Source organism: Dufourea novaeangliae, unplaced genomic scaffold (assembly GCF_001272555.1).
Source record: "Dufourea novaeangliae isolate 0120121106 unplaced genomic scaffold, ASM127255v1 scaffold56, whole genome shotgun sequence".
Classification (NCBI taxonomy): Eukaryota; Metazoa; Arthropoda; class Insecta; order Hymenoptera; family Halictidae; genus Dufourea; species Dufourea novaeangliae.
In genome coordinates this window covers 57,915-83,920 of record NW_015373942.1, presented here as the reverse complement: position 1 = coordinate 83,920, position 26,006 = coordinate 57,915, and the positions used below count along the sequence as shown (strand labels likewise).

General features: G+C 41.9%; 1 protein-coding gene across 1 annotated transcript in view; it reads left to right on the top strand.

The window, feature by feature from the left end:
• Positions 1 to 281: 281 nt before the first annotated feature.
• The window catches only part of LOC107185725 (Down syndrome cell adhesion molecule-like protein Dscam2), a 78,624-nt gene continuing 52,899 nt past the window's right edge, over positions 282 to 26,006 (top strand). Inside the window, exons 1-3 of the mRNA XM_015573480.1 lie at positions 282 to 372; positions 11,823 to 12,143; positions 18,185 to 18,346. Of these exons, the coding sequence (XP_015428966.1) occupies positions 282 to 372; positions 11,823 to 12,143; positions 18,185 to 18,346 (574 nt within the window). The remainder of the gene's footprint in view (positions 373 to 11,822; positions 12,144 to 18,184; positions 18,347 to 26,006) is intronic.

Genomic DNA, 26,006 nt, shown 5'->3' with positions numbered 1-26,006 from the left:
ACCTTGATGCATGGAAGCTTGTAATTCACATGTAACTTTCATCCAAATACAAGTAGAATAGATTGATAGTGGACGGACAAGTAGAATAAGTTGATATTGGCCAGACAAGGAGAATCGATTGGTAGTGGGCGGGCAAGTAGAATAAGTTGACATTATCCAGACAAGCAGAATGTGTCGACATTGCCCAGACAAATAGAATTTATCAATAGCAACTTGGCAAGTAGAATAGTTCGATATTGATCAGACAAGCATAATAGATCGATACTGACATACCAAGTAGAATGTGTTTAGAACAAGCATACAATTCCGTGGAGAGCGTTGTCAATAGCAATGCAACGGCCACGTTCCTCTACATCGTCTCTCAACTGCCTAGTAAGTATCCACGGAATAATGTTCGAATACGTGAATTCGATTACACGAAAAATGAAATTCAACCATACATCATTTTCCTCCCTTCACTAATCCAAAATTGCTACACCGGAAGTCAGCCCTCGTCAGAGTACCCATGTCAAGAAAATATCCGTTCGACTGGCACATTACGGTTCCACGATTCTCACTGAAACTCGATCCACAGCTTCCGAAATCTGAAGGCAACGGTGCGCGTCTGGCATTCGCCTCGAGCGCGGGCTTAAATTTCATCCAGGGGGTTTGAACGAGGGCTCACTCTAATTAGAGAATTAAACGCGTTCGACGTTCCCGGGTGGCTCCGGCAAGTGCGCGCATCGGGAGTATCTGGTAACCTAACGTACTCCGACTCGATGTACCAAATTCCAGGGTGGTTGGGAGCGGGGGGAGGGGTGGGAATCCCAGAACGATTCGTCTTTCTCGACCGTGTGAATACCGGGTTCCCAGCGATAAGAAAATCGCCGTGATTCTCTTGTAGCCCGCCTAACGCACAGTGCCGGTTAATTCGTCAGTGTGTGACGTACGGTGAATTTCGCCGCGACAAATGATAATACCTACCGTTGCCGGGGATCCGATCCCTCCGCACTATTGCGGCGTAACGGTGCTCTGTAATTAATCAGGAGCGCGAGGTACAACGCAACAGAGCGAGATAGAATATAGGGGCTGGTACCTGGAACGCGTAACAGTCGCGTTGCACCAACGGCGGCAACGTTTACACACGCGATTCGACCTGGCGTGTAACACGCGTGTAGGTGCATAGGTGCGCGTCGAGCCCGCGCGCACGGTTGCCACCGGTCGAACACGACCGGATACGGTGCGCACAGCGGAATGGTGGAAAAGTGAGGGGTGGCAGCGGATGGAGAGAGATGGGGGAGGGTCGAGTGTATAAATGCAGTATAAATGGCGCCGGTGCATAATTGTGGACTGGCACAGGTGTGTATCGTGTTCGGGGCAAGGAGGAAGCGGCCCGCGTAACCGTCGCCCGGCCATATGCGCACGTAATGGAATGCACTAGAGGCTGGATGGTACGCGGGGATTGCCGTTGGAAAGCTTCAAAGGGTTTTTTCTGACGCGATCCGTCGCGCTTCTGGATGTGTTCCGGAGTTTTATTCGATGCAGGAAGTGAATGTCGGTAGCGCAGGAGTTAAGTGATTGATGAACTGTTAATTTAATAGACTCTTTAGCACGGGGGGTATGACGTTTATGTCGGGGAATTTATGGGATAGGTTTAGTTGGAAACTCCAGGAAACTCCATTAGTCGCTACTGTGCTCTTGACGGTCTCTGGTCGGCTAACTTCCTCGCGGATTCTTCCCAATGCGATCGTACGGCGACGTTATACCCGTGTCGCTTGCTCGTGCCGTCGTTTGCCCGAATGTGCTCGTGCACTGCAGACATCATGGCGATGCATAGTTGGTATTTAAACGTTTGTTCGAAATGACTCGCTTTTTATTTTGTCAATTTTATCAAATTTAGTACATCGAAGACAAGTAACGTCAGTGAAACAGTAAATGAGGTCTGTAATGTTTACCGAGAAAGTACTCTATCAGAAGGAACTGGTCGCAAATGTTTCTGCAAAATTGACAGATGGGAATTCTGATCCTCAGGATAAAAAATGTTCATCATTTATTGCTAACACATATGACAGTTTTCGGCCAAATGGAATTATCAAATTGCCGGAAAGATGGCGAAAGATTATAAAACAAACCGTTGCATGTCTTATAGAATACCGAAATAATTGCTTCAAAGTATAGAGTTTACTTATCTACCTAAAAATCGACACCAATTTCCGGACATTCAATTATCAAACTATGCCTCCAATGGATCATATAAATCAGACATCATCTATATCAATCTACGAACGTCCATATCACTTATACAGCGTTTCTCGTACAAATATCAAGCTCCGTCTATCGCCAGAGGCATAAAATTGTATTAATCATACATCAATGATATTTCATCACGGAGAAAGATCATAAATGGACTGCATAATAACACAATGTCCGTGATACGCCAGCATTTTCGACGCTACAAAGTATTTCCTTCCAATTGTCGAAACCTTTACTCGATGATCTTTTCGTGTCGTTCGAAAAATACAGGGAAATATTTCAGGTGACAAAGTCACGCGGGGCACTGGCTATACGGGAGAATGAGCGTGCATTGAGTAACGCAAGCGTTAAACAGCCGCGACGACGAGCGAATACGCGTTCAAAGGCACAGGACACCTGGAACGATAAGAGGAGAGGACCGAAGCGGGCGGCCATGAATGACGTGAATGCATAATTGGTACAGACGTATCGCGCCCGTTAAGCCCCCGTTGATGAATTAACTATATCGTGGCCGTTTGTGAGCGGAACGTACACCGAAGACATAGGATCGCGCGCGGCTGCAGCCCGCGTTCTGTCGCTGAAGGAGGAACAACACAGCGACAGGTCGAAAATGTCACCTTTTTTGTTATATAATTTCAAAGTATGAACCTTTGAGAATATTCTCCTAAAGTATTAAGTAGAAATTCGTGAACATAACAAAGTTATAGCAGCTTTTGTCCCACCATAAACGTCACTTCAGAAAATAATAAAGAAGCTTTAACACTTTGACTGCCACGTCACTCAAATATGGGTGACACGTACATTGCAAAGAGACTGGGTTATTTAAATACCGTTATACAATTTTTGCGTGAAATTAATATCGCAGTATAATTTAAAACAAGAGCAACAGCCTCTGTTAATTAAACGCATACATTTTGAACGATGTATAACTTTAAAAACGAAATAAAGTGTGTCTGGTTATGTAAGGCTTTTTCCACTGTGGCAGTCAACGTGTTAAGGGACTACATATATCTACCAGGAGAAACAGTACGATGGATTTCAAGAATTTTTTTAAAATTTCAAATGTTTTCAAAATATCTCCCGGATAATTCACAGAAAAAACTCGCACTTTTTCCGGGCGTCACTGTGTTGGTCCCGCTGAAGAGTTAGAAGGGTTGCACAATATTTGGAATTTTCCATGACACGGCATAATGCGGGACAAATACGCGCCCTCACGGTAAATAGTTGCGTTGTTTCGTGGAAACTGGGCGCATGGGTGAGTATCATTGCGGCGAGGACGTTGTCGGCTTGTAATTGTCTCTGCGAACGTAGTTATCCGGTGGTTACGTAACACCGGAAGCAACTGATACGAAAGCATCGAGGCGGCCGGCTGTTACGCAATTATCGGGCGATCGTGGAAAAACTATGAGACTTGAACAAAACCATGGAGAGGCTTCGGAAATTTCGATAAAAAAAAGAACTGTTAATGGTTTTTGTCGAACACTGCTATCGTTTTCTCGCGCGAGAGAAATTAATTTACAGTCCGTGAGCAAGGCAACAGCAGAGAAGTTTTGAATCCCGAATTTCGACGTGATTAATTAGCCCGCGTTAAATCGTGTTTCGGAGGTACATACCGCTGTTACGCGCGATCTTACACGCGCCATCGTGAATTTTCCACTGGCCGATGTTGTAGACCGTTATTGTGGAACGTTTCGATTGTCGAATGCTTACGGACGTACAGAAAGCCTTTGTGCTACCGTTACAGAGCCCTTTGCGAACTGTTCGGCACTCGTGCAAGCATTTTGCGAACAAAGTTCGGCATTGATCCAGTTTCGAATTTCAGTCATATCGGTGTCGTTTTGATCGTGTTCAGTGTAAAATTATCAGTAATATATTTACAGTTATGAAGACATTTTTACTTCGTATGCTGTCATTTTTTAAATGTACAGTTGAAATCTTCTTACTTGAACAGTCAGCATTGTTATAATTTATATTCAGTTGTTGCGATCCAACTCAGATAGCATATCTAATCGACATTAGATCATAATGCATCAATTATCTTTTATCTAGGTTCATGTTATTAATTTACTCTAAAGCAATGGCAAATTATAAGTTAATCGCGAGCTTACAACAACACATTTATTCCTCCGTTATTCTCCCCGCTTAACTGCTACCATCGTTACAGAGTTATCCAGTTTGTCCCGTCTTGGAAAAAAGCTCCAACAAGGAAAAGAAAAAGCTGCTCGTTATTCTTGATAATCCACCTCCATTTACAGTTTATCCTACCTCTACAATTGTGATAGTACAATACTCATTTTCTCCCGTTTAGCTTTTGATAAGTGCAATAATTGAAATAAATATAATAAATATGTTATCCTTAATGTTGTACATGCTGGTCTCCGTAAATTAACAAAACAATTAACACTAAAACTACCAGCGTTGAATGTATTCCAAATTAATTGAATGCATAATACAGTATAATATAAAATGTACAGTAAATAGTCAACCAAAAGCACTATTATAATTTTAGTAATTGTAAAATAAGAACTCTGCAATTCATAATTATGACGGGTTTGGCAGTAGTAGTGTTAAAACAAAATTGCCGTTCTCCATTATGCTTCACGAACAGCTAGTTTCAATTAAATTAATTAAACATTCCTGCCATATAGTACATATTTCCATTTCCTTCAAAACGATGCTCCACACGAATAAATATTCATTCCCGATCCACCTGTTCTCAAAGAATCATCAACTGTTATACCGTGCTCGTACAAAGCGATGGAACCTCGAGGAACGTGTCTCTCATGCGTATCAGTCGCGTCGTATATCGTGGCATCGATGTATTCGCTTGTTTCCCGTTTCCGCGATCACATGAACCTTCCTCAGTCGACCGAACCCCTACATTTTCCCTCGTCGCGCATTAACGCGTATGTACAGAGAGAGTCAAAAGTGAGTATACAGTTTGAAAGTATGGGATTTATTCAGATTTATTTCTCTGAATTTAGTAACTAACATTTCGCATAGATGCTCTTTTACATTGACATCAGACGACTGTGGAGGAGGACATAAATGATTGAAAGTGTTTTCCAGCAAATAATTTTTAACCAGCTTTAATATATATTTTAGGTCACAATCTCACTCAAATGCATTTGCACCTGAATTTGATTTTAAAATATTTAAATATCCAAATTTGTCCATAGTACTATACATGAAAACCAACTGTGCTACAATCGAGCAATGTTTTTTTTTTTCACAAGCGATGTTTACAAAATTGTGTGGTTATATCTTCGAATTTCTTTTTCTCGAATTTTTTGGTTGCTCATTCATCCCGAAAATGTTCAGAAAATCATACGAAACTGCATTATTCTAGTGATCTTACACCAGTAAGATGTTACAGAAGTATTATACGAACCTCATGTTTGTAAGGTGTATACTTAGTTTTGACTCTGACTGTATATACACACACACAGTAAAGAAATTAAAACCACGCTGACGAGGACAGAGAACTCTAATCTCTCGCAAGCGTCCACGTAAAAGAGGCGAAAATCACGACGCAAGTGTACACGGGTTTGATTTATTTGTGGCCCAGTTTTTTTCCCACGCGTTGCAATTATCCCGGAGTTTACGGAGGAGGGTATAATGTTCAATTTGCGTTTTGCACAGTGAACCGCCTACGACCCTTAATAGAGAATTTATTCGAACTTGACGCCGAGTTTTTCCTCTAACCGCGTGTAACACGTGTAAACGATGGACACGAGCGCCCTCGAGGGTGCATCGTTCGCGCTCAAATCGAGCCAGTTTCACCCGAAATATTGTATAAGGGGACTTGAAGTGACGAATGCAAATATAGGCGAGATACGGTGACCGTGTTATAGAACATGGTGGTACCCCGTTGAAACAGAAAAATAAGCAGCGTTAAATAACCGGTACAAATTTCGCGGCAGCGCGTTTTATAATGAAACTAGGATACAAACGATCCCGATAAATTCTGGTATATGTAAATTCTCAATGTTCCAGAAACACACGGAATGATAAAAGAAGCATCGCGCGTGATTGTTTTCGGTTTCGTTAAACCGAGTCACTCGAAATAATTGCAAAAACGAACTGAAACGGTTTTTAATTTTCCACAATTTTTGTACGGAGATCTTTCTCAGGTATACCTATTCCATTGTTTTTTTTCTATAATCCCGCAGTCGGTTTTTGTTACCAGGGAATTCAAAACCGGATGCATTTTTATTCATTGTTTGATCGGTGTTTGGGAATTTCACGGGGAACGAGTAGACTGAACGGGTGAAACAAAAAATGTATTATATATTTTTCAGCTCGAAACCAGGACATGAGAACGACGGATTTCCGTCCGAACTGAATCCCCTCATATCTCGGGGATGTATTAATTATGAAAACGGAGCAAAACCAAGAATACCGTTGTGCGAGACGGGTGGTATAAACACACCACGTGTTCATTATTTATTGTTAATTGGTGGACCGGTAATGCATAGTTTCAAGGGGATGTAAAATTCATCGGGAATGTTCCGTATACACACGCCCAGGCGGCATACGGATTCAAGTGTTGAGTAACCAACGGTATTGATTGGCTTGCAAACGTATGCAGATAGTCTCTAAACACTTCATAGGGACAATCATAGGGATTTCCGTAAGGTTCTACATTTAAACGGTGATCAGAACAGTGTTCTTCGGGGGTAATCTCTGGTTAGATATTTTAAAAAATTCAGCATCAAATTAACTTTTTAGAGGCGGCCAATGCAACAGGAAGTCTACTATATGGACCTGGAATAGATGACTGTCAAAGTTAAAAAAAAATTGTTTCACACGTAAATTTATTTTGAATCTTTAAACGCGCTTTTTTCGAAACAAAATTTTCAAACTCGGTGACCAGGATTAATAAAAAATCGCGTTGAACGGATTCGTAACAAATTTTAAGGGCTCATTTCATGTGTAAAAATCTAGCCTTTAATCGAAGGATTTTATTTTTAAATGTTTAGTTTTTATTTTACAGTCGAAAAATGAGCATTTTTTTAAAATGAAAATCGGTTACTTAATTTTAAGCGGCCATTTTGTCTGAAATGATTTTTTCCTAAAATACTTCGATTAGGGATTGGATAAATTAATATACCAACTAAATTTCGATGTTAGATGATCCAATTCTGGACAGGAGTGGTCTTCGCGAATCACCTTTTTAAAAAGGCTCTACGGGAACTCTTACACAATTCTTAAATAAATCAATATTTTTACACGAAAATTTAACAAAACATCCTCTAAATGTGCCTCTATTAAATACAGAAACGTTCGTCAAAATAAAAACACACGCGTTTCCCTGAAAAATTCCCGAAAAATCGCTATTTGTTTACCTCACAACCATAGATGACTCGTTAAATCATTCCACGCGGATAAATGTTACAGGAGAATACTTTGATGAACTGTAGGATGCAAATGAACCGGTGCTTTTAAAGGACCTCATCCTATTGCGCCCAAATGCGTAATCGTAAACCGAGCGTAGAAACAAGGGAATATGGGTCATCGAGTTAAGTACCGTCTCATTCAATCTATTCGCGAACACGACGACGTAGATTTTCCTTGACTCGGCTGCGCCAGTGTTCCTTTGCATCCTTAATAACTGTTTTACGACGAGTTTCACTGGCAGCTGCAGACTGCTTTACGTACACAGTAATTTAATTGTATCTTTTATAGTGGAATGTTTATGGCATTAGGAAACATACAATCTCAGATCCTGTTTCTGATGTATCGTAGTGTATTACGCACATTTTATTCAAGGGATTTTCATTTGGTGCATAATTTGGACATTTGTTATACAGTAAATGCTTCCATATCCGAACACCTGCAACACACACACATACATTATCCGAACCCTTGTCTCCCCATTAGTTCGGATACGAGAGGCTGTACTATATTATCTAAACTTCTGGCTTTACCACCGATATGTACGTACTCACACTCCCTTTCCAGCTCAGAAATCGACTATGAACGTATAATATTTATAACCACGAAAAACACAATTGAATGCTAATGCTCAAGTAAATCGACTTAGTTTACTTTTAATCCTCGGACAATATAAAAGTGACCGAAAGAAAAATCCTCTAAAATACAGTTCAATTCTCTCAACATCTGGCAGCTTCTGCATACGCCATCGCTATGCTCCCAAAAAACAATACCTTTCTCACAGGTATCTGAATCCACCATCGATTCCCAGAGATACACAAACACTGTATCCACGCTCTCTACCACGAGAACTTTCTGCATAAAACCAAACGGGTAACAACGAGATTAGCATTTTTGCCAAGTTTCGGAGACTTCCGACCGCTGTGCGCACCGATACGCGCTGGGACACAGTCTGCGTATATGGGTCGACCGTACGCAGTCACGTATAGAGCGGAATATAGTAGCTAGAGTAGGCGGGTGTAGGGGGTGGACTGTAAACCGGTGGTGACGCAGGTGTATCATGCTCGTAGAACGCAGGAAGCGGCCGAACATAAACGTCTTTCCGGTGCATGCAGGAGTGGTACCACTTGGCTGAATGCAATACATCCACCCTGTCCCCCTCCCCTAGGGTGTGCACTCTTACCGGTCTTCCGGATTCCCGCGTATCGGCATCCAGGTTATCAAACCGGCGTTCATACATAATGGAACCTATTCCTTCCAGCCTGTACCCTTCCCTGTACCTAGGCTCATTTCCCATGCGCATCACCGCCCTCGTTCGTCCCTGGGCTCTGTGTGTTCCCCATCCGATCGCCGAAAAACAAGCTCCCGGAATTCCTGGGGACAAAGCTCTTCCGCGACAGTGCTGGCATCAGCTGCGTCCCGAGATGTGCTCTATCAGATTTTCTCGTTCGAAGGAGCACCGCGAGGGGAAGCATAAAGAGGGAAGGGATGGGTGCTGTGGATGGAGAGACAATGGATATAAAAGAGAAAACGAGGGATAGACACCGGGCGGAAATGATATGAGTAGAGATCGAGGGGGAGGGAGAGCTGGCGGTAAATGTTGCAATCGCAGCGAGCTGCGGCGAGGGGCGATTCGCACGCTATTGAACAGGCCTCGGGTGCACGTACGACGCGAGTTTTACTGCCGGCGGGGAAGATAGTTCGGTTACCATTTATTTGGGTATCGTGTCTGATATCCTTGTTGTTTCGTCATCGATCGGTGATGTTACCTGGACTTGGAAAGTTGTAAGTAAACTGCGGACTTTATACATTTATAGAATATCCGATTGTCTAAAATTCAGTACAGTAAACAGTTTTAGAATGTTTATTTAGATTTTCTTTTTATTTCGAAACTATTCAAACCTTTAACAGGGAAAATATATTTATTTTTGTGTCCACTTTCGAGAGATTCGTCCATAAAATGTTATATTTCCATAAAAATTCGCGTTTTACTTATAAAATATACACTATCGCTTGTACGTATCTTGCCTACCCTCGAAAACGGGTATATTTATTTTCGTTTCAGATTTCGCTTTTGGAATTATGGACATTGATCTTTTAATACAGTAGATACTCGATTAGTGTTTGCAGGCTCCTCGGCACTGAGCATTAAATATTTCATAAATTAATGCCCATATGCGGCTAGAACAAATATCATTGGCTTCAGAATTCCAAATTCCATCACTGTGCTAAACCTCATTACAAAGTCAGCGTTACACTTGAGGACCTCTTCTTGTCAGTGCCGAGGAGCCTTCGAACATTCATCGAGGATTTACTGTATCGTAAGTCTAATTTTGTTGGCAATTTGATTGTGTTCGTTTGAAATTATTCTTCTGACAAATTGGTAGTTTTGGAGAATAAGAATAGAGTATTTTAGTTACTTAGAGTTATGCATTCATAAGTCAAGATAAACAACCAAGACAGCCTCCTATTATGCCGTTCTGCGTGAACGATGAACCTGCTGGCTTTACGTGAAAAATGCAAATGATGTCGCGCCGCCCGTAATAACTGACAAGACGAAGACCGAATATGATCGATTCCCGTGTTATTACTCGTCTAGCAGCGACGCTTCGCAACAAAATGAAAGGTCCCCCGTGTTTGCCGGCGTTATAGATACATATAGAGATGCAGGCGTTTCGCGCATTTCGAGATATAAGCTCTTCGCCGTCGATACTAGGAAAATATCGAAGAACTTTCAAACTAACCGCTGAATCCTTATATCGGGAAGAAAATTCTGGGCTCAGTTGTTTCTTATCTCGGGCTGAACATTACTGTTCGATCTATTTTCCGATGGAATATATACTTCTGATCTGTGTATCTGTTATTTGCCGATAAGTAACGCATAAAGTGACTTTATCTAGAAAAATCAACACCTGGTAATTAATACGCTTCGTGCTTGTCAATTACCACAGAGGTGCCCAACTTCTATTTCATATAAAGTGTGTTCGGCAACTGGTTTCAGAAATTCTACATGTCAAAATGAAACAAAAATCAAAAATGTTGAAGTTGCGTTGGAATCTTTGTTATTGACTTATTAACGATCGGAAATCAAGGTCAGAAAGGCCTGAAACCAGGTACCCTGCGTACAAGCGGTAAGAATAGGGCACGAGGGTCACGGTGAGTATAATGGCTTCGCCTAAAAAAAATACAATCTTACGTCTCAGCCAAACATGTGATATATACATTTTCCTTGGTACAATCCCAACATCCACAGGTCATGCGCGACCGTTAATGACGTTGTCGAGGGACAGGTAGTACAATATCCACTCACTGTTTAGATATTTCAATTACTTTTCGGTCCTCTGCGTGGAATTCGAGTAACGTTTCCTCAGTTCGGTGCTGGTCGTCAACGTGAACAGATCTAGTCGATCCGAAATAACCTTCGAATTTTTCTGTAGTATTAGTTCAATATCTTGCATCGTTTCGTGTGTGTTTTTTTACGAAGTGTCACAAGAAGATACTCCAGGCTCGAGTTTAAATGTTACGCATCACTTTTTTGGCCACGAGGTAAAGGTGTATTCTTAAAAGTTTCCAACCCGAAGTTTTGATTGTTAATAATTTGACAACGAAACTTTCACCACAATTTCGTCATGCTTGATTTTCGTTTTATTTTAACACGCAGAATTATCTCTTAAAAGTTCTGACCCTAGTGACCGAACACACTATATATGTATACCCACATAATACTACAGTATCTGTACAAAACAGACCTATCTTCCTCTGTTAACAGTTTCATCAAATATAAGTATACCCAATATTTGGATATTGAATATTCAGAATATTTGGCTATCAGCCAAATGCAATTACCACCCCATCGTGTGAGCGACAAATGTCAACAGTAGACATAAAACAGGCGTGCCTAAATAATTTGAACAGTTCTTGGAACTAATATGAATTCTACTGTAGTATTAAAAATCCAAAAACCGATATAGGTAGTTCCGAATTTTACAGGTCGTATCATATACTTCTCGAATTATTATTACTCTAGACAATCTTCGGAGAATCCCCGATTCGTATACAAAAGAGAAAACCAAGAGTCTATCAGCGCCATGGAAAGCATATGTCCCTTCAAGGCACACCTTTTTCAGTCGATGGTTATTATATAATGGACACGATCCTTGTTTAAACCTAACACGCTGTATTACATGTTTCAGGACGGGGTGTGGTGCTGGATAGTCAGGGTCCAGTGCTGATCTCGGAGCCACGCTCGGCGGTCGAATTCTCGAACGAGACCGGAACAATGATCCATTGTTCGGCCCAAGGCAGCCCGCCGCCGAGGATTGATTGGCTTATGGGCGACATGTCACCGGTGATCCCCATACCGAACATCCGCGAGACGCTGGTGAATGGTTCGATGTACTTCTTGCCGTTCAGAGCGGAGGGTTACCGGCACGACGTTCACTCGGCCGTCTACAGATGTCAAGCCTCGAACAGTGTTTTCGCGTGGCTGACTAAACCTGTTCGCATGTGTCCGTGTCTCGTCCCTCCGTTGTACAGGATGTCCTAGAAATATGGAATAGAGTAGTGATGTAAATGGAAGAACATTTGTTCGTATAAGGCCCTGTTTTGAAGAAAATTGAATTTAAAAATTGTTTCGTGTAGTCTTAAGGTAGATTGACCCTCGGAAAGACTCTATGATGGACGATGCAGGGCTATATACAGGGTGTTTCAGGAACTTGATACGATATTTTTATAGTCGTTCTCAATTGGAAGAAAAATGTGTAATAATATCGTGTCTCATCTGTTTCTGCTTTCTTCCTTCAAGACCCCTTAAATATTGTAACGTATTGCTGGGTCACCCTATATATTAATTACGTCGCTCATGAAGAAAATAGTACTAATGAGTAACTGTGATTCCGTTGCTGGCAGGAAAGCTGGAAATTTCAATTAGCATTTCAGACGGTGAAGTTTCATTCTGTATTTAAATAGCCATTGTTCTCGAGTTGAGACAGTGAAAACATTGAACTGCAACGTCTGTAGGTAGATAACACTAAGACCTTTCGCACTCCATATTTCTGTTAACTCGTTCAATTCAAACACAAGTACCTTAGTTCTCAATCAATTTTACGATCTCTTCGTTTTTTTTCTTCTTTCGCCAAGTATACTCATGCACTCGTTAATACCACCAGTAGAAACAATAAATGACTAAGACACGCAGCTGCCTGTACTTACATGAAAAAAATCTGATTTCAACAATCGCACCAAAATCTAATATAATTCCTTCAAAATACAGCAGGACTACGATTAACCAGCTTAACCGGGATAAAAGCATTTCGGATAAATCAAGACCTGGGGAGAAATTACTGTAAATATATTGTAGATATATTCCTTTTTACAATATAAGTATAGCCAGACGTATCTGCTTACATATCTTTTATTTTGTACATGTTGCATTTACAAGTGCTTTGCCACGAATTAATGGAAGAGGGATTCTGTAAAAACAAAAAAGGGTCATAAGAGACGCTCCTTCTTTGTTAACCCTCTACAGTCCGAACTCTTTTCGTGACTATACAAAAATTGATCTAACGTGGAACCAACAAATGTCAACCTCTAAATACAAATTAACAATGAATTTACAATTTTCAAAGATTTTACTATTACTCTGATATCTCAAGCTAGCGTTGACAATCGCTACAAAGAATCTTATCGGTTACCAAAGAGAGGTTACAGAACACCCTGTATACATCACATAACGGCAAAAAAATAAATTAGATCGAAAAAATATCGATGTACTTGTACGTAAGTTCAAAGTCACTCGGGGCTACAAAGGGTTAATGAATTACGAGACCCTCGATGAGCCGAGACCCTTTTGACCCTGATTGATCGCAACTACAGATAATCGTGATTCGGTTAATCAAGGTCCTACTGTATTCAAATTCCTCTCCGACATGCGTCATTAAATTTCGAAAGTGAAAAAAAAGCTACTATCCTCGTATCCGGAGAATCGTTGCACCACACCAATCACGATGATTTTACCCAACTGAACGGGGGGCGTATCCCTTGGGAAGCTTACAAAATCGTCGGGACAAAGCATGCTTCCTGGTTACGGACTATAACGTGTTCGTAATGCGACAAAAAATTGTCGGATACCATTCTGCAGGAGGTATCGTTACTCGCAATTATGCCATTGAGGGCGGCGCAGCTGGAGTATACGCTGGGGCTTCTTTCCCGTAGAACGAGCTTCGCCTCTTGCACTTAGCGTACCGGGCGGCATCAGCACACGGATATTTAGCGTCTCGCCGTAAGATGCCCGCTTTACCCGCCACAATCCTCCACTTCTTCCCGCCACGATCCCCCACTTTTTCCAGCCACAATCCCCCACTTTTACCCACCACGATCCCCCACTTTTTCCCGTCACAATCCTCCAATTTTTCCCGTCAAAATCCTCCACTTTTACCCGCCACGATCCCCCTGATTTTCCAGCTGCGATTCCCCTGATTTTCCAACTGCGATTCTCCTGGTTTTTCAGCCTTGTAAAAATCGGACGAGACGCGCCGGGAAAACTGGCATTATCGGTGTGCGACGCAACCACCTCGTTGGGATATCTCTCTCGTCGTGCTCGTAAATGTAATCGGCCGTTCCGCGAAATGATGCTCTAAACCACGGACTCGCCTTTCCGAGAGTGGGGTGGAAACGGCGGAAGAATGATCGCGGCTCAAGAGAGCCCGAGCCAACTACATTTATCGCCACTCCGCTCCGGTACCTCTGCCCGGGCTCCGCAGATGTATGGCCTTAAACTCGCGCTCGCTTATGGCTAACAAGCGGCACTCACTGCCAAGATCAAGATTCGCAGACTCTCGCGCGCTGCCAAGTGCTTTCACCCACATTTTCATACAGCCAACGGTCTGTGGAAGGGCGCGACGTGGATGGGGGAGGGTTGGAGTCAGTAACCACTCCGTCCGCTTCATGTGTTTCTGCTGTTTCGAGCGGGGAAGGGGAGAAAATAATCGTGGCTGTACTCGCATGATTGATCTCTTTGCAACATTTTTTTTATTCTTCTGAGTAAAATGAGTCATGAAAGGAACGTATTTCCAGTCACTCCCTAAAATTCAAATTAATGTAACGCGGGTATTAAAACAGCTACCAAAAACTGAATACCAGAAATGTCAGAATCAATGGATCCGACATTGAAATGCGTGTATACAGTCTCATGGTGCCTAGAATAATGGCAATGACCTAACAACTATCCATATCTCAAAATAAAATTTTCAAGTTATTTATTGAATCCGATACGGGAATGCTTGTATACATTCTCAAGATTCCTAGAATGAAGGCGATGGCTCCATAATCTAATTCTCAAATAAGAATGTTCATATTACTTATTCTCGAAATTAAGCCACACCTTATACACCAGAGATTTCAGGCAATGCCAAAGTGACGATCCACCCTGCGATTCGCATTGCTCGAATCACCGTATTAATTTCATTTCGATCGAAACGGTTATGCAGAACAGCATCCCCAAACAGTTCTTCTCGGTGACCAATCGTGACAAACGACCTCGTGAAATTCTTTGGGTCGTCGAGGCGGTCGGTACAACAATCCTCTCAGACGTCCCGCCAAGAATCACTTATCGCATTTAGCGGCCAGATGAATCAAGGAAATTTCCATCCGAGCTGCAGAAAGAATCGCGGTCTTGGATTACGCGGAGAAGGTGGATTACGCAGCGCGGGGCTTGGAGAACGCGAGAAGGGAGGCCGCTAATTACCGAAAGCACCGTTCCCAGACGGTTTGAAAAGCCACGTTGTTCGCGAACGGAATAACGAGCTTGTAATAGAAAATGTCTAGTATATACAGGATGGGGCAATAACTATGTCCCCTTTGAATATTGCCGTCATTTGTAATAATACGAAAAAATGTTATATACAAAACTTACACGATATAGAAGGGGGCATATTGTGCCACAAACATTTCCTGCGTGGGCGAAGGCATAGAGGAGATTTCAAGGTCACCCCTATTTTTTTTTAATGAAATGCTGTTTTTTTTTATCTCGATGTGATAGCCGGTGTTGAGACGACTTCAGCGAGCTATCATTGAAGGTCATGCAAGGTCAAATGTGGTAGTAAAATAAACTTTCTTTCATTACTGGCGAACGATATGCACACTTTATACGAAGTAGATTGGGGACTTTATTAGAAAATGTACCAGTAAACGTTCGCCAAATAACATTTTTTCATATTATTACAAATAACGGCAATATTTAAAGTGGACATAGTTATTGCCCCACCCTGTATATATGTATATCCCGATAATATTATCGGGGTTGGCGACAGGCGGCGATGTGTTCTTTGGACGAGAGCTTCCTAAGGTCTTTACGCTTCCGTCGATTACAAGCAGCCAGTTTACTACGCTACTCGCTGGCGAATACGTTCTCGGCGACTAAACGTTGTTACAAAGAGAACTTTCCCGGACGTTAAATTAGTTTTGAAAAATCAATGGTTGCAAGTTGCAGGGCGCAATCTCCTAAGAACTGAAACAAGTGTCCCGCGCTTGGAACATTTTATATCGGTCAAAAAAATTGTACCAAAGTTCGTCGTAAACAGCTCTGAAAATGAATATAATTAATTTTTTTTTTCAATTCTTTTGAAGGAATTCTTTTCTTTATCTATATATTGGTAACATACCAAAGAACTCTGAACTTCCATAGTTAGAGATTATCCATAATAAATATTATGATATGTGAAAGTAATTTGTACGAACAAATCGTTGACCCGATAAGGGCCATCCTATGCCATTGTCGGATAATCTGTTGTTCGAGAGTTAAGTTGTCAATGGACGATGATGGTGAGATGAAGTTGTCGACTTTTCCTACTTTACTCGCTACTCGTTGGTGAGTTTACTATCCAACTAGAAAACTTGCCTAGTGAGTTTGCTACGTGTGATATCATGTCGCGAAAAAAGTAGTCGTGTATTGTCTCAAATAAGTCGCGGAAGTTAAATACAAAAATCAATACTGAACAGAATTTTTTTTCCTCTATTAAGAGTTTTAATGTTTTCATAACTGCGAGTGCATAATCATCCGCATCATAATCATATCTGTTCCACTTCATGGAAACCGTGATATAATAACGTTCACTAGCAAAATAGTTTATCGTTCATGTTACATAAAGAGTATTTATTCGAATCGGAGTTACGCAACATCAATGAGTTCACAAGTAAATTGGCTCCGTGTAATCGACGCCTGAATCATCGGGGCGCACGTTTTACGATTATTGATTCACGGATGGGAAATTTGAGGTCGTCATAAAGAACATATTAATTGATAATACCGTGGTCGATAAGAAATTCGTGTCTAGGTGAAAGTCTTGGACGAACGACGGTGATGTTTCTTTTTGTTCGTGAATCGAGCTTTACGATGCAATAAAATGATAAAAGTGAGCAGTCTTTAACGGAGTCTAAAATGTACAATCAAACGTTACGAGATCATAAAAGCGTGTTTAATAATTTTTATCGTGATTCGTGTCCCTATTGTGTGATATTAAACGAAGAATTTTACCCCTTGTCTTTAATATCGAGCCAGACTCATCGAGACGATTATAGACTGGATTTTAACAACAAATCAAAGTGAAATACTACTTTGTTGATCTTGATATTCAACTTTATAGGAAGCGTACAGTTGCAATGAATATAAAACTGATATTGCTTTTAGGAAATTATTAATACTGAAGCAACTTCGGCGAGAGAACTCATTAAAAAAAGATGGTAATCGAAGAGATTAGGCAAAAGATAAATTACCAGTCAAAAGTACGAAACCTGGCTATATAGTAAACCCATTCACGAGTGTGATCCCATATATCGGTTTCGACGAAACGTTCGCTGTAGAATAAGTACCCATATACGTGTCCGATACCAATGTTCGCTATAAAATGTTTATATACCTCAATCTTTCGCTCCAGCGTAAGTCTGATAAAAATTCAAAAACTGTCAGCACGCTAGCAGTATTTGCATAAAACATTGAAGCGATAGTATACAATTAATGTACAGACATCTGCTATTAAACTATACAGCGTCCGTGCGTTGCGAATGTACTTAGGCTTGAAAGGGTTGAGAAGGTAGTAAAACATTATTTTCCAACGTTTCAATAAAACTTCTGGAACCAATCGATACAGCAACAATTTCCATTTCGTCATTGTAATTTCATCGAATCATCGCAGAATGATATTGTCCTCCGTTCGTTGGGTAACAATTGGTCCGATGCTTTCTCCCGGTAGTGTGTATCAGGCTAGATATTGAAGTCACTTTGAAATAGTGACATAAAGAAGGCTATAAAGGTTCCAGTCGTGCAGTTAAGAATGCGTTATGTCACAAGGAGACGTCTTTGAAGCTCTCCACGTTCTTGATCATTCCGCCATCCGCGCGAGCTCGACGTCTTCATTCCTCCCTCGATGATGCAACCGGGCTTCCTTCAACCTTTTTTCCCCCCATCCCCCGACGAACAGCGAAATGTGCCGGGGCACGTTAACGCGGCCTCGTGGTTCTCGCTTTTTCTCAGCGAAGTGATCGTAACTTCCTTTTTCAGTGGTGCGTCAGAAGTACCAGGTCCAGGTGCGAGACCTATACGTCCCGGAAGGAAATACCGGAGTGCTCAGGTGCGAGATACCGACGTTCGTTAAGGAATACGTGGCGGTCACGTCCTGGGTACGGGACTCCACCTTCAACATCTTCCCTACGCCGAAGGGCGGTGAGTGAAATTGCAATAAGTACCGCGCGGCGTTCAATAAGAGCGAAACGTGGAACGTGTCGGGCGTTCTGAGAAGTCGATGATCGATGCGCTTTCAAGTGGAATTTTATATGAGGGGTGGGGGAGCGGGGCAAACGCCAATAACACGCGACAAAAATTGCTCTTTTTAATCCTTGGATTATGAATTGGATAATTGTGTTAATCGACAGTGGCTATCAATTTATGCAAAATTTATGAACATTTATTCAACTGGTTTTAGTTACCTCCGAGTACATAGACGTAAATCTTTGTGTATGATCGTTGATTTATAGTGATGACTAGACTACGGATTTTATGCATTTATAGCCTTATAGGCTCTATAGTATAGTACTTTCGTTAGATGCAACGAGTTTTTTTTTATTATTTCTTTAAACCAATGAGATACTTAAGTTTAAGGGAAGAAGGAAATTCCTACTTTTGTCTTTATGAACAACTTTCTAAAATGTAATTTTGCATCAAAATCCGCAGTGTAGTGTGTGTGAATAACGATCATTAATCTTCATTAAGCATTAAATCTTCTACTTATCCCATAAAGTTCATTAAATTTATTAACAAATACTGATTACATTCGTTCATTCACTTTTCCGTACAAAAATTTGTGGACAGGTATCTCTAACACTTCCTCACTTGTTATCACATTACGAACATATATTGCACCGCCGCAAGAAAAGTGTCACAAGTCGAAAACATGTAATTTTTCAGAACAGCGTAAAGAAACTCATTCATTACGTAGCATTTCATGTATTAATTAAAGTCACACTAGTCCAATCTCGCTCGAAATATTGGACATCAACTTGTGACGTATTTCTAGACGGTGAATCTACGTACTCAAAGACATTTCACGCAATAAAATAACAATTATAAATTTTCGACTCATGACCCATTTCCTCTAAGGATGCGTTCTGTTTATCTACCAGACGACCCTTCTTATTTCCCACACAACCAAGTCCCAACCAGAAACTTCAAACTTGGAACAAGCAATTCCACCGCCGAATTCAATACATGCGGCGTTCACCATCCTTTTTGATTGATAAAAATTCTCTCGTTAGCGTTGTCGAAGCTCTCTTCCGCATCCGGCTTTCGTCGGTCGTATAACATCGATGCCAGCCATCCGGTAATTCCTCTGTTCCTCCCCCTGGGTATCGTCGATGACAACAGCGGTGACTTAACAAGCACAAAACACGTTCAATACACGTCTCGGCCGAAAAAAATGCAATTCCGTAGCGTTCTCTCGTTACGCATTCAAAAACGACTCTTCTCGTATATCATATACCGGTGTCACGTCTCGGTGCACGTGATCGCCAAGTTTTTGACGTTTACGCTATTCCAACCCCCTGGCACCCCAACCTACCGCTCGCTCGAGAGGTTCGTGAAAACGGCGCAACGATAAAAACGTGGAAGCCTGATAAATTGGTGGCACTTTTTTGCCGGTTTTTCCCTCGTTTGTGTACCGTAGACCGATGCGTGTGTTTGCAATGAGTGGACGGATAAGGGGTTAGGGCTAAAAAGCGTGCGCGCTCTCATACATGTGCCCACGTTGATATACGCCAGAGTTCTGGTCAATATCCGAGTTAATTAGAGTCTGAGGGAGCGATTCGAGTATTCTCCCCCCCCCCCCCCCCCCCCCCCGCAAGGTCCCTTGGTATTGCACGCGCGCGCACAAGCGGGACACAAAGAAAAAAAAAAGAGCAAACCTCGACAAGAGTTCCAACGTTAGCGGGAGCTTATGAAAACAGTGGAAATTGTTCGAAAACAACGATTCGAAAGCTCGGGTAGCCATGTGCGTTCTTTCTCATACGCGTCACGATTATTCCGCGCGCTCCATCGAGGCACGCCAGCTGCCACACTGTGTTCGCGTATCCGAAGCGAGAGAAATTGTTTTTTTTTTTTTCGTTTGTTCCCGAGACGCTGTTAAGCGAACGCGAAATCATCACGCGGAAAGTCGGTCGGTTTGCACAGCCACAAACGGACGTTGATTGAATGCGATGCGCGTTAGGTTTTACGAGTTTCATGTCTGTCTCTCTCTCTTGCCAATCCCCGACACCTCCGACCGGACGAGAATTTCAACTCCGTCGCGGCGGTCTTCGCTCGAAACTTTCCTAACTTCTTTCCTTCCGACCCTCCGTAATGGTCGCATTGTGCGACGCGGCCGAACACGTCGACCGGTTTAGGAGGACGGACTTTTCCCTGAAACTTTACGCATTGTTGGGCAGAGGACCTCTCCGTGTTCCGATTGTATTCTACTTTTCTTCGGTGACACGCGTGCACAACGGAAACCAAGCCCCCTCTGTTTGGGCAGTCTTCGCTTTTTCTCTGGTCTCGTCACTGTTTCCATCCCTCTGCACGACGAAGCCTCTTTGAAAAAGTTGATCGGAGGAGCTGCCACTCTGCTTCCCTGCACTTCGTACCCTTTCGAACGGATTATACCGAATAAACGGGAAGTTTCTCGCCTCGACGGACTGATCTGTGCGCGACTAAAACTTTTCCGAGTGATTCGTTTTCCATTCAGACGGGATCCCCGGCAGAGTCTTCCCGGCCACGTTTCCTCTTCAATTGCAAGATTGAATTTTCCTTCGGGAGTTTACTGCACCATGCCACCACGCGCGAACGGTTCGTACCGGATGTTTGATTTAATCACGGGCTTTTTGTCTGCTGGTTTTCAAACTGCGTTCACATTAGGTTTACGGGACGCATCATTTTCACGCATTTCGAATGCTTTCTAATCTTGAAATTTTCTATGTGGTATATGTACGGATACGCGTTAATTTGACGCGATTGTTAAAGTGAGTATTAAATAAAATAAGTTGTTTTTTAAAGAAAATCTACGGTTTCTTTGACCAAGTGTACGTAGAGATAGGTATATAAGAAATGTCCGTAAACCTAGTGTTAATCACGTAGTTTATTATATTCCCTATAGTTTTGGATTTGTGCAAGGGAACGGTAAAATGAACAGGTGCACGGCCACGGGAACAGTAACAGTGAATATACAGGGTATTCCGCTTAAAACGGGTCATCTAAATATCTTCTCTATCATCTGGCACTCACATGACGTGATGTTAATTTACAATTAATCCAAATCTAGTTAAATCTTTTTGTCTCTCCATACAGTCAATGTTTGTGTACCAACGGACTGCGAACGACACCTGTTTGTTTTTCTCCCGTGTTTAGTTTCTCCCTCCGCACCCACAGGTATTTGGTTCGTTAGTTCGCTACTGTCGTTCCATTCTTATTGATTTTGAAGGATGGAATAAAGTGGATCAAATTCTTGGTAGTATGAAGCATATTCCTCTTATTTTATTCATACATTTAGTGCCAAAATGAACATATAAATCAATTTTCCGAATAATAAACTTCAAAGTAATTCTTTGATAAAATCCCATTTGAGATTTGTGAACATACAGTTGCCTTGGAAATTATTAAGCGTACTAATAAATTGTTCTCTGTTCTTGTGAAACTCTGTATTCATTTTGAAATAGTCGAAATACCTATCACATAAGTTAACGCCCAACCGTATTTAATACAATATTTCTCGAAGATGCTGCTAAAATAAATCTACCACACTCTACTGAATTTTCAACAAATGACAAAAGAAATAAAAAAACGTCTCGTCTCGTACCAATAAAATATTCATTATTTTTCCTGAATTTAAACAGTTTAAAGGGAACGTTAACTTCCTTTCCGAGGCGACAGTATAAGAAATGATTAGTAGAAGATTATTATTAATATTCGGAGCCTTACAAAACTCGTTTCTAGAACAATAAATTCATTCATCCATTTTCGCCCAACATAAATTTTAATTAACATCCAGAGCTTGCTGCGTAGATCATAAAACAGAGACGTAACAAAAAGGTGGAATTTCCACGAGAGCATGGCACTCGTTGAAAGCTAGCACCAGGTAATTTGAATCTGTAATGCGGTCGCGTCGAACTCTCGTACAGCTTGTAAATTTACGACCGGGTTAAATCAGATTTGATCCGAATTCTGCGGGTATCGTGCGCGGTGGAGGAGACTTTAATAATTTCTTCGCAATATCGGACCGGCTGGATCGTGATAAGATTGCCAGCCGATAGCTGCCGATGCAACGCGTGCCCGAAAGTTGCTGCGCGAGCTTGTCACTATTTTCATGTCCACGACCGTTTCCTCTCTCCGTTGCATCGATATTCACTGATTTCTAACGCCCGTTCGCGATTCGTCCGGTACTATTGACAATCGGAAAAAAACTGGCCAGCTTTTTTCGTGTTCCGTCGATCACACTTCGAACACGGACGATGATTAATTCAATCGCGGCGATTGAAAATCGATAGACGCGTTGGAAGTGGGAAGGAAATTTTCCCACGAGCTGATTGGGGTTTTCGCTTCTACAAGGAGTTTCATGTCAATATGTCGATTCTTTACAGCTGTCTACGATTACATTGACATACATCGTCTGACAAAAAACGGGAAAGGAATGTTGCCGACAAGATCGTTTTATTTCCAACCTCCAATTCCCATACTGCATCATAATGCATCGTTTTTCAGTACTATTCACAATTGTACCGATATTATCATCCGTCAAAGAAAACACCAAACATTATTCCTTTCCCATGTATCATACCTGTCAATATCTCACAGATACGCTAATTCCTGACACCGTTCGCGATTCTTCAGCGTAATATAAGCAATCAGAGATAAAAAAATCGCTTAACTTTCCCCGTTTTTCGTCGGATCACGCCACGTACACCGCGGAATCATTAATTTAATCGCGAGGATCGGCGTTGGTTGTACGCTCGCTGGGGTGTATCGACGGTTTTCCTCGGATTAAAGTGCACCGTACCAGCCAACCAACGAACCAGATGCAACGGGGGGGATAGGGCTGGCAGTGCAGCTCAAACACAAAGCGTTCGGCCACAATGCAAATTCGCCCCGGGGTGATCATCCCCGCGTGTAGTACCGAAACCCCTGAACTATCTTCTGCTTCGTAGTACCCTGTGCGAACCCTTCCGTCTAACTATGCATTTCCACTGTCGATGTGCTCTCGTTGCATACCACCTTCCCCCGTCTCACTCTATCACTCGTTCCCTCACTCGATCTCGTCCACCTTATCCCCCATTTCCTCTTGCTCTGTCTCTCGTTTCGCCGTTCGAGCGACGCTCAATGGTCCACGCATTCCGAGGGGCTTTATAATTTAACTGGATCCAACGCAAAAACCGGCTACACTGATGTAATTACACACGATATATCGGCCCGATGGCTCCCATCAAAATGGAACGACGAATTAAACCTTTCCTGTTCCGTTACCTTGGATTCTCCTTGTTTCGAGCAACGAACACTCGGATTGTTCGTCCACGCAGCTAATATAGGCGAGTGAATAAAAAGGGAGACGGTGGTTGTTGAAACGCATAACCACGAACGATAGGAAATTTCGTTGGTCGATCGAGATTTCTAGGGTTGTAAATCGAAGGGAAAACAGTTCATGGTGTTCGGTGTTTATACGAGGAATGCAAACCTGGAACGACGGCGGAACGATATCGCCGTGATAACAGCTTCAGGCTGTTTTCATTCACAGCACTCGCGAGTTCTGGGCGAAACTTGCCCGCCTGGGCGAACGCGAAAGTTACCGGCCCGTAGGCTTTTCGTTTGAACGCGGTAACGGACGAACGAATCGAAGCTTGACATCCGTGACGACCGAACACGTGCTGAAGAATCGTTTTATCGTTTTATCGTTCGATATAGAGTATCTCTGACATTGATGATTTGGATGGGCAAAGTACTAGAATAAAATAAAATAATGGATAGTGTTGAAAATGCATATTGATTCGAGTAGATAGTAGATGGACATTACCAAACCCAGACCGAACCCTAATACTACAAATTTATATCATTCTCAGTTTCTTTAACAAAATTTATCTCATTATTTATTCAATTCCATTTGTACAATATATATTGTATCCAATATAAAACCAACACAATATTTTTTTTCATATTACATCCCCTATTTGCTATTTTAAAATCATCCTTTTACAGCGACACCGTGTATCTTAAAGGGTAGACACTCCATTGCGACGAATTGTAACTTCATCGTTACAGTTCTTGGTTCGGATTCGCCACCCCTCCGCGATTCCATTGTACGTATTTCTTTGTTGCGGCTTTTGAGAAGCGGGCAGTGTAAACAGGATGCGACACTTTGCAGCTCGCCCGGCTTAAAACCAAAGTTTTTCCCCTTCGTCGTGGAAACTTTCCTAAAATCGCCGTGGAATAACGCCCGTCCCGGTAGGAAAAAATAAAAGGAAAAGCCGTGAAAAACGAACGCCGCCTAACAGATATCGATTTATCGCTCTTACAAGAATGAAAGAACTTTTTCCAACGGTTTTCAACAACGTTGTTCACCCCTCCGGTATTTCACGATGCTTCTACACGGCGAGTAAGACACCTTCGACAATGTCAAAGATAGCCTGCAGTCGCTTTGAAAGTTCCGACAAACTTTTCACAAATCGACACCGATTAAACGGCTTTTTGTATTTGAAGCCTCGGGATAATTGAAACGGAATGTATCACGTTTTCATACGTTTTAACGAATTTTACAGAACTTTGGAGCGCATTTTGGATTAATTGCTCTCTTACAGGTAATATACAGTAACAGATATCGTACTTACAGATAACCTACTCAAATTAAAAAATTTTACTAAATATACAGAATGTCAAACTGGTGGTATAACCGGGTAGGGAATGATTCTTCGTGAAAAAATAAGTCGAAAATATACAATAAAATTTTTTATTTGAGACTTTGTTTCCAAGAAAAATGACTGAAAATCTACTGGATACGCGTGCAATTGAATAGGTCTTGGGGCAAGCGTGTCTGTCCATTGCGTGCCGTTTCTACTAACTACCATGACGAATACAGGCGTTTCAGAGTAATTTTCGAAATCGATTTCCTCGAAAACAAAGTCTCAAGTGAAAAAATTGTATTTTATATTTTCGACTTATTTTTTCACGTAGAATCATCCCTTACCCGACTGTACCACCAATTAGATGACATTCTATATAATGTTTACAAAACATCAATGTTCCCCATACAGACCCAGTGTTCTAATACTAATAATCGATATTGAGTATATATTTTACAACAACAAAATATTTACGCGAAAAGTATCAATACCGAGTGACCTGTAAGAAGTGGAGTCGATCGGTCTAGCTTTCGGGGGAAGCTCATATCTCTTCGAAGCATCCTCCGAGCGTAGCCGTTCCATTCGGCGGAGCAACGATATAAATCGTTCGATTAACAAAGCCGGTCGTGTTTCCCCATTTTTCCCCAGCGCAACGCGAGCATTCGAAACAATTGCACCCTCGCCTGTTAATCAGAACGACGTGAACGTGATTCCGTTTGAAAACGGCCGGCGGGAATGGAAGCTGTCGCGAGTCGAAAAGGATTTATAACGACGAAAGTTTCGTCGCGATTTAAAACGGTGTCCGTTTTATCGAGATGTGCCTCTTCCCCTGCGCGAGATTCATAACCCCGATAAGCGAATGACAAGACACGGAAGAGGAAAAGGTGTGGAGGGGGGCGTTTCGAAAATCCAACAGCGATTTATCACGTCGCCCTCTGCGGAGGAGCTAGGCCACAGGGGATAGCAAAGGCGAACTT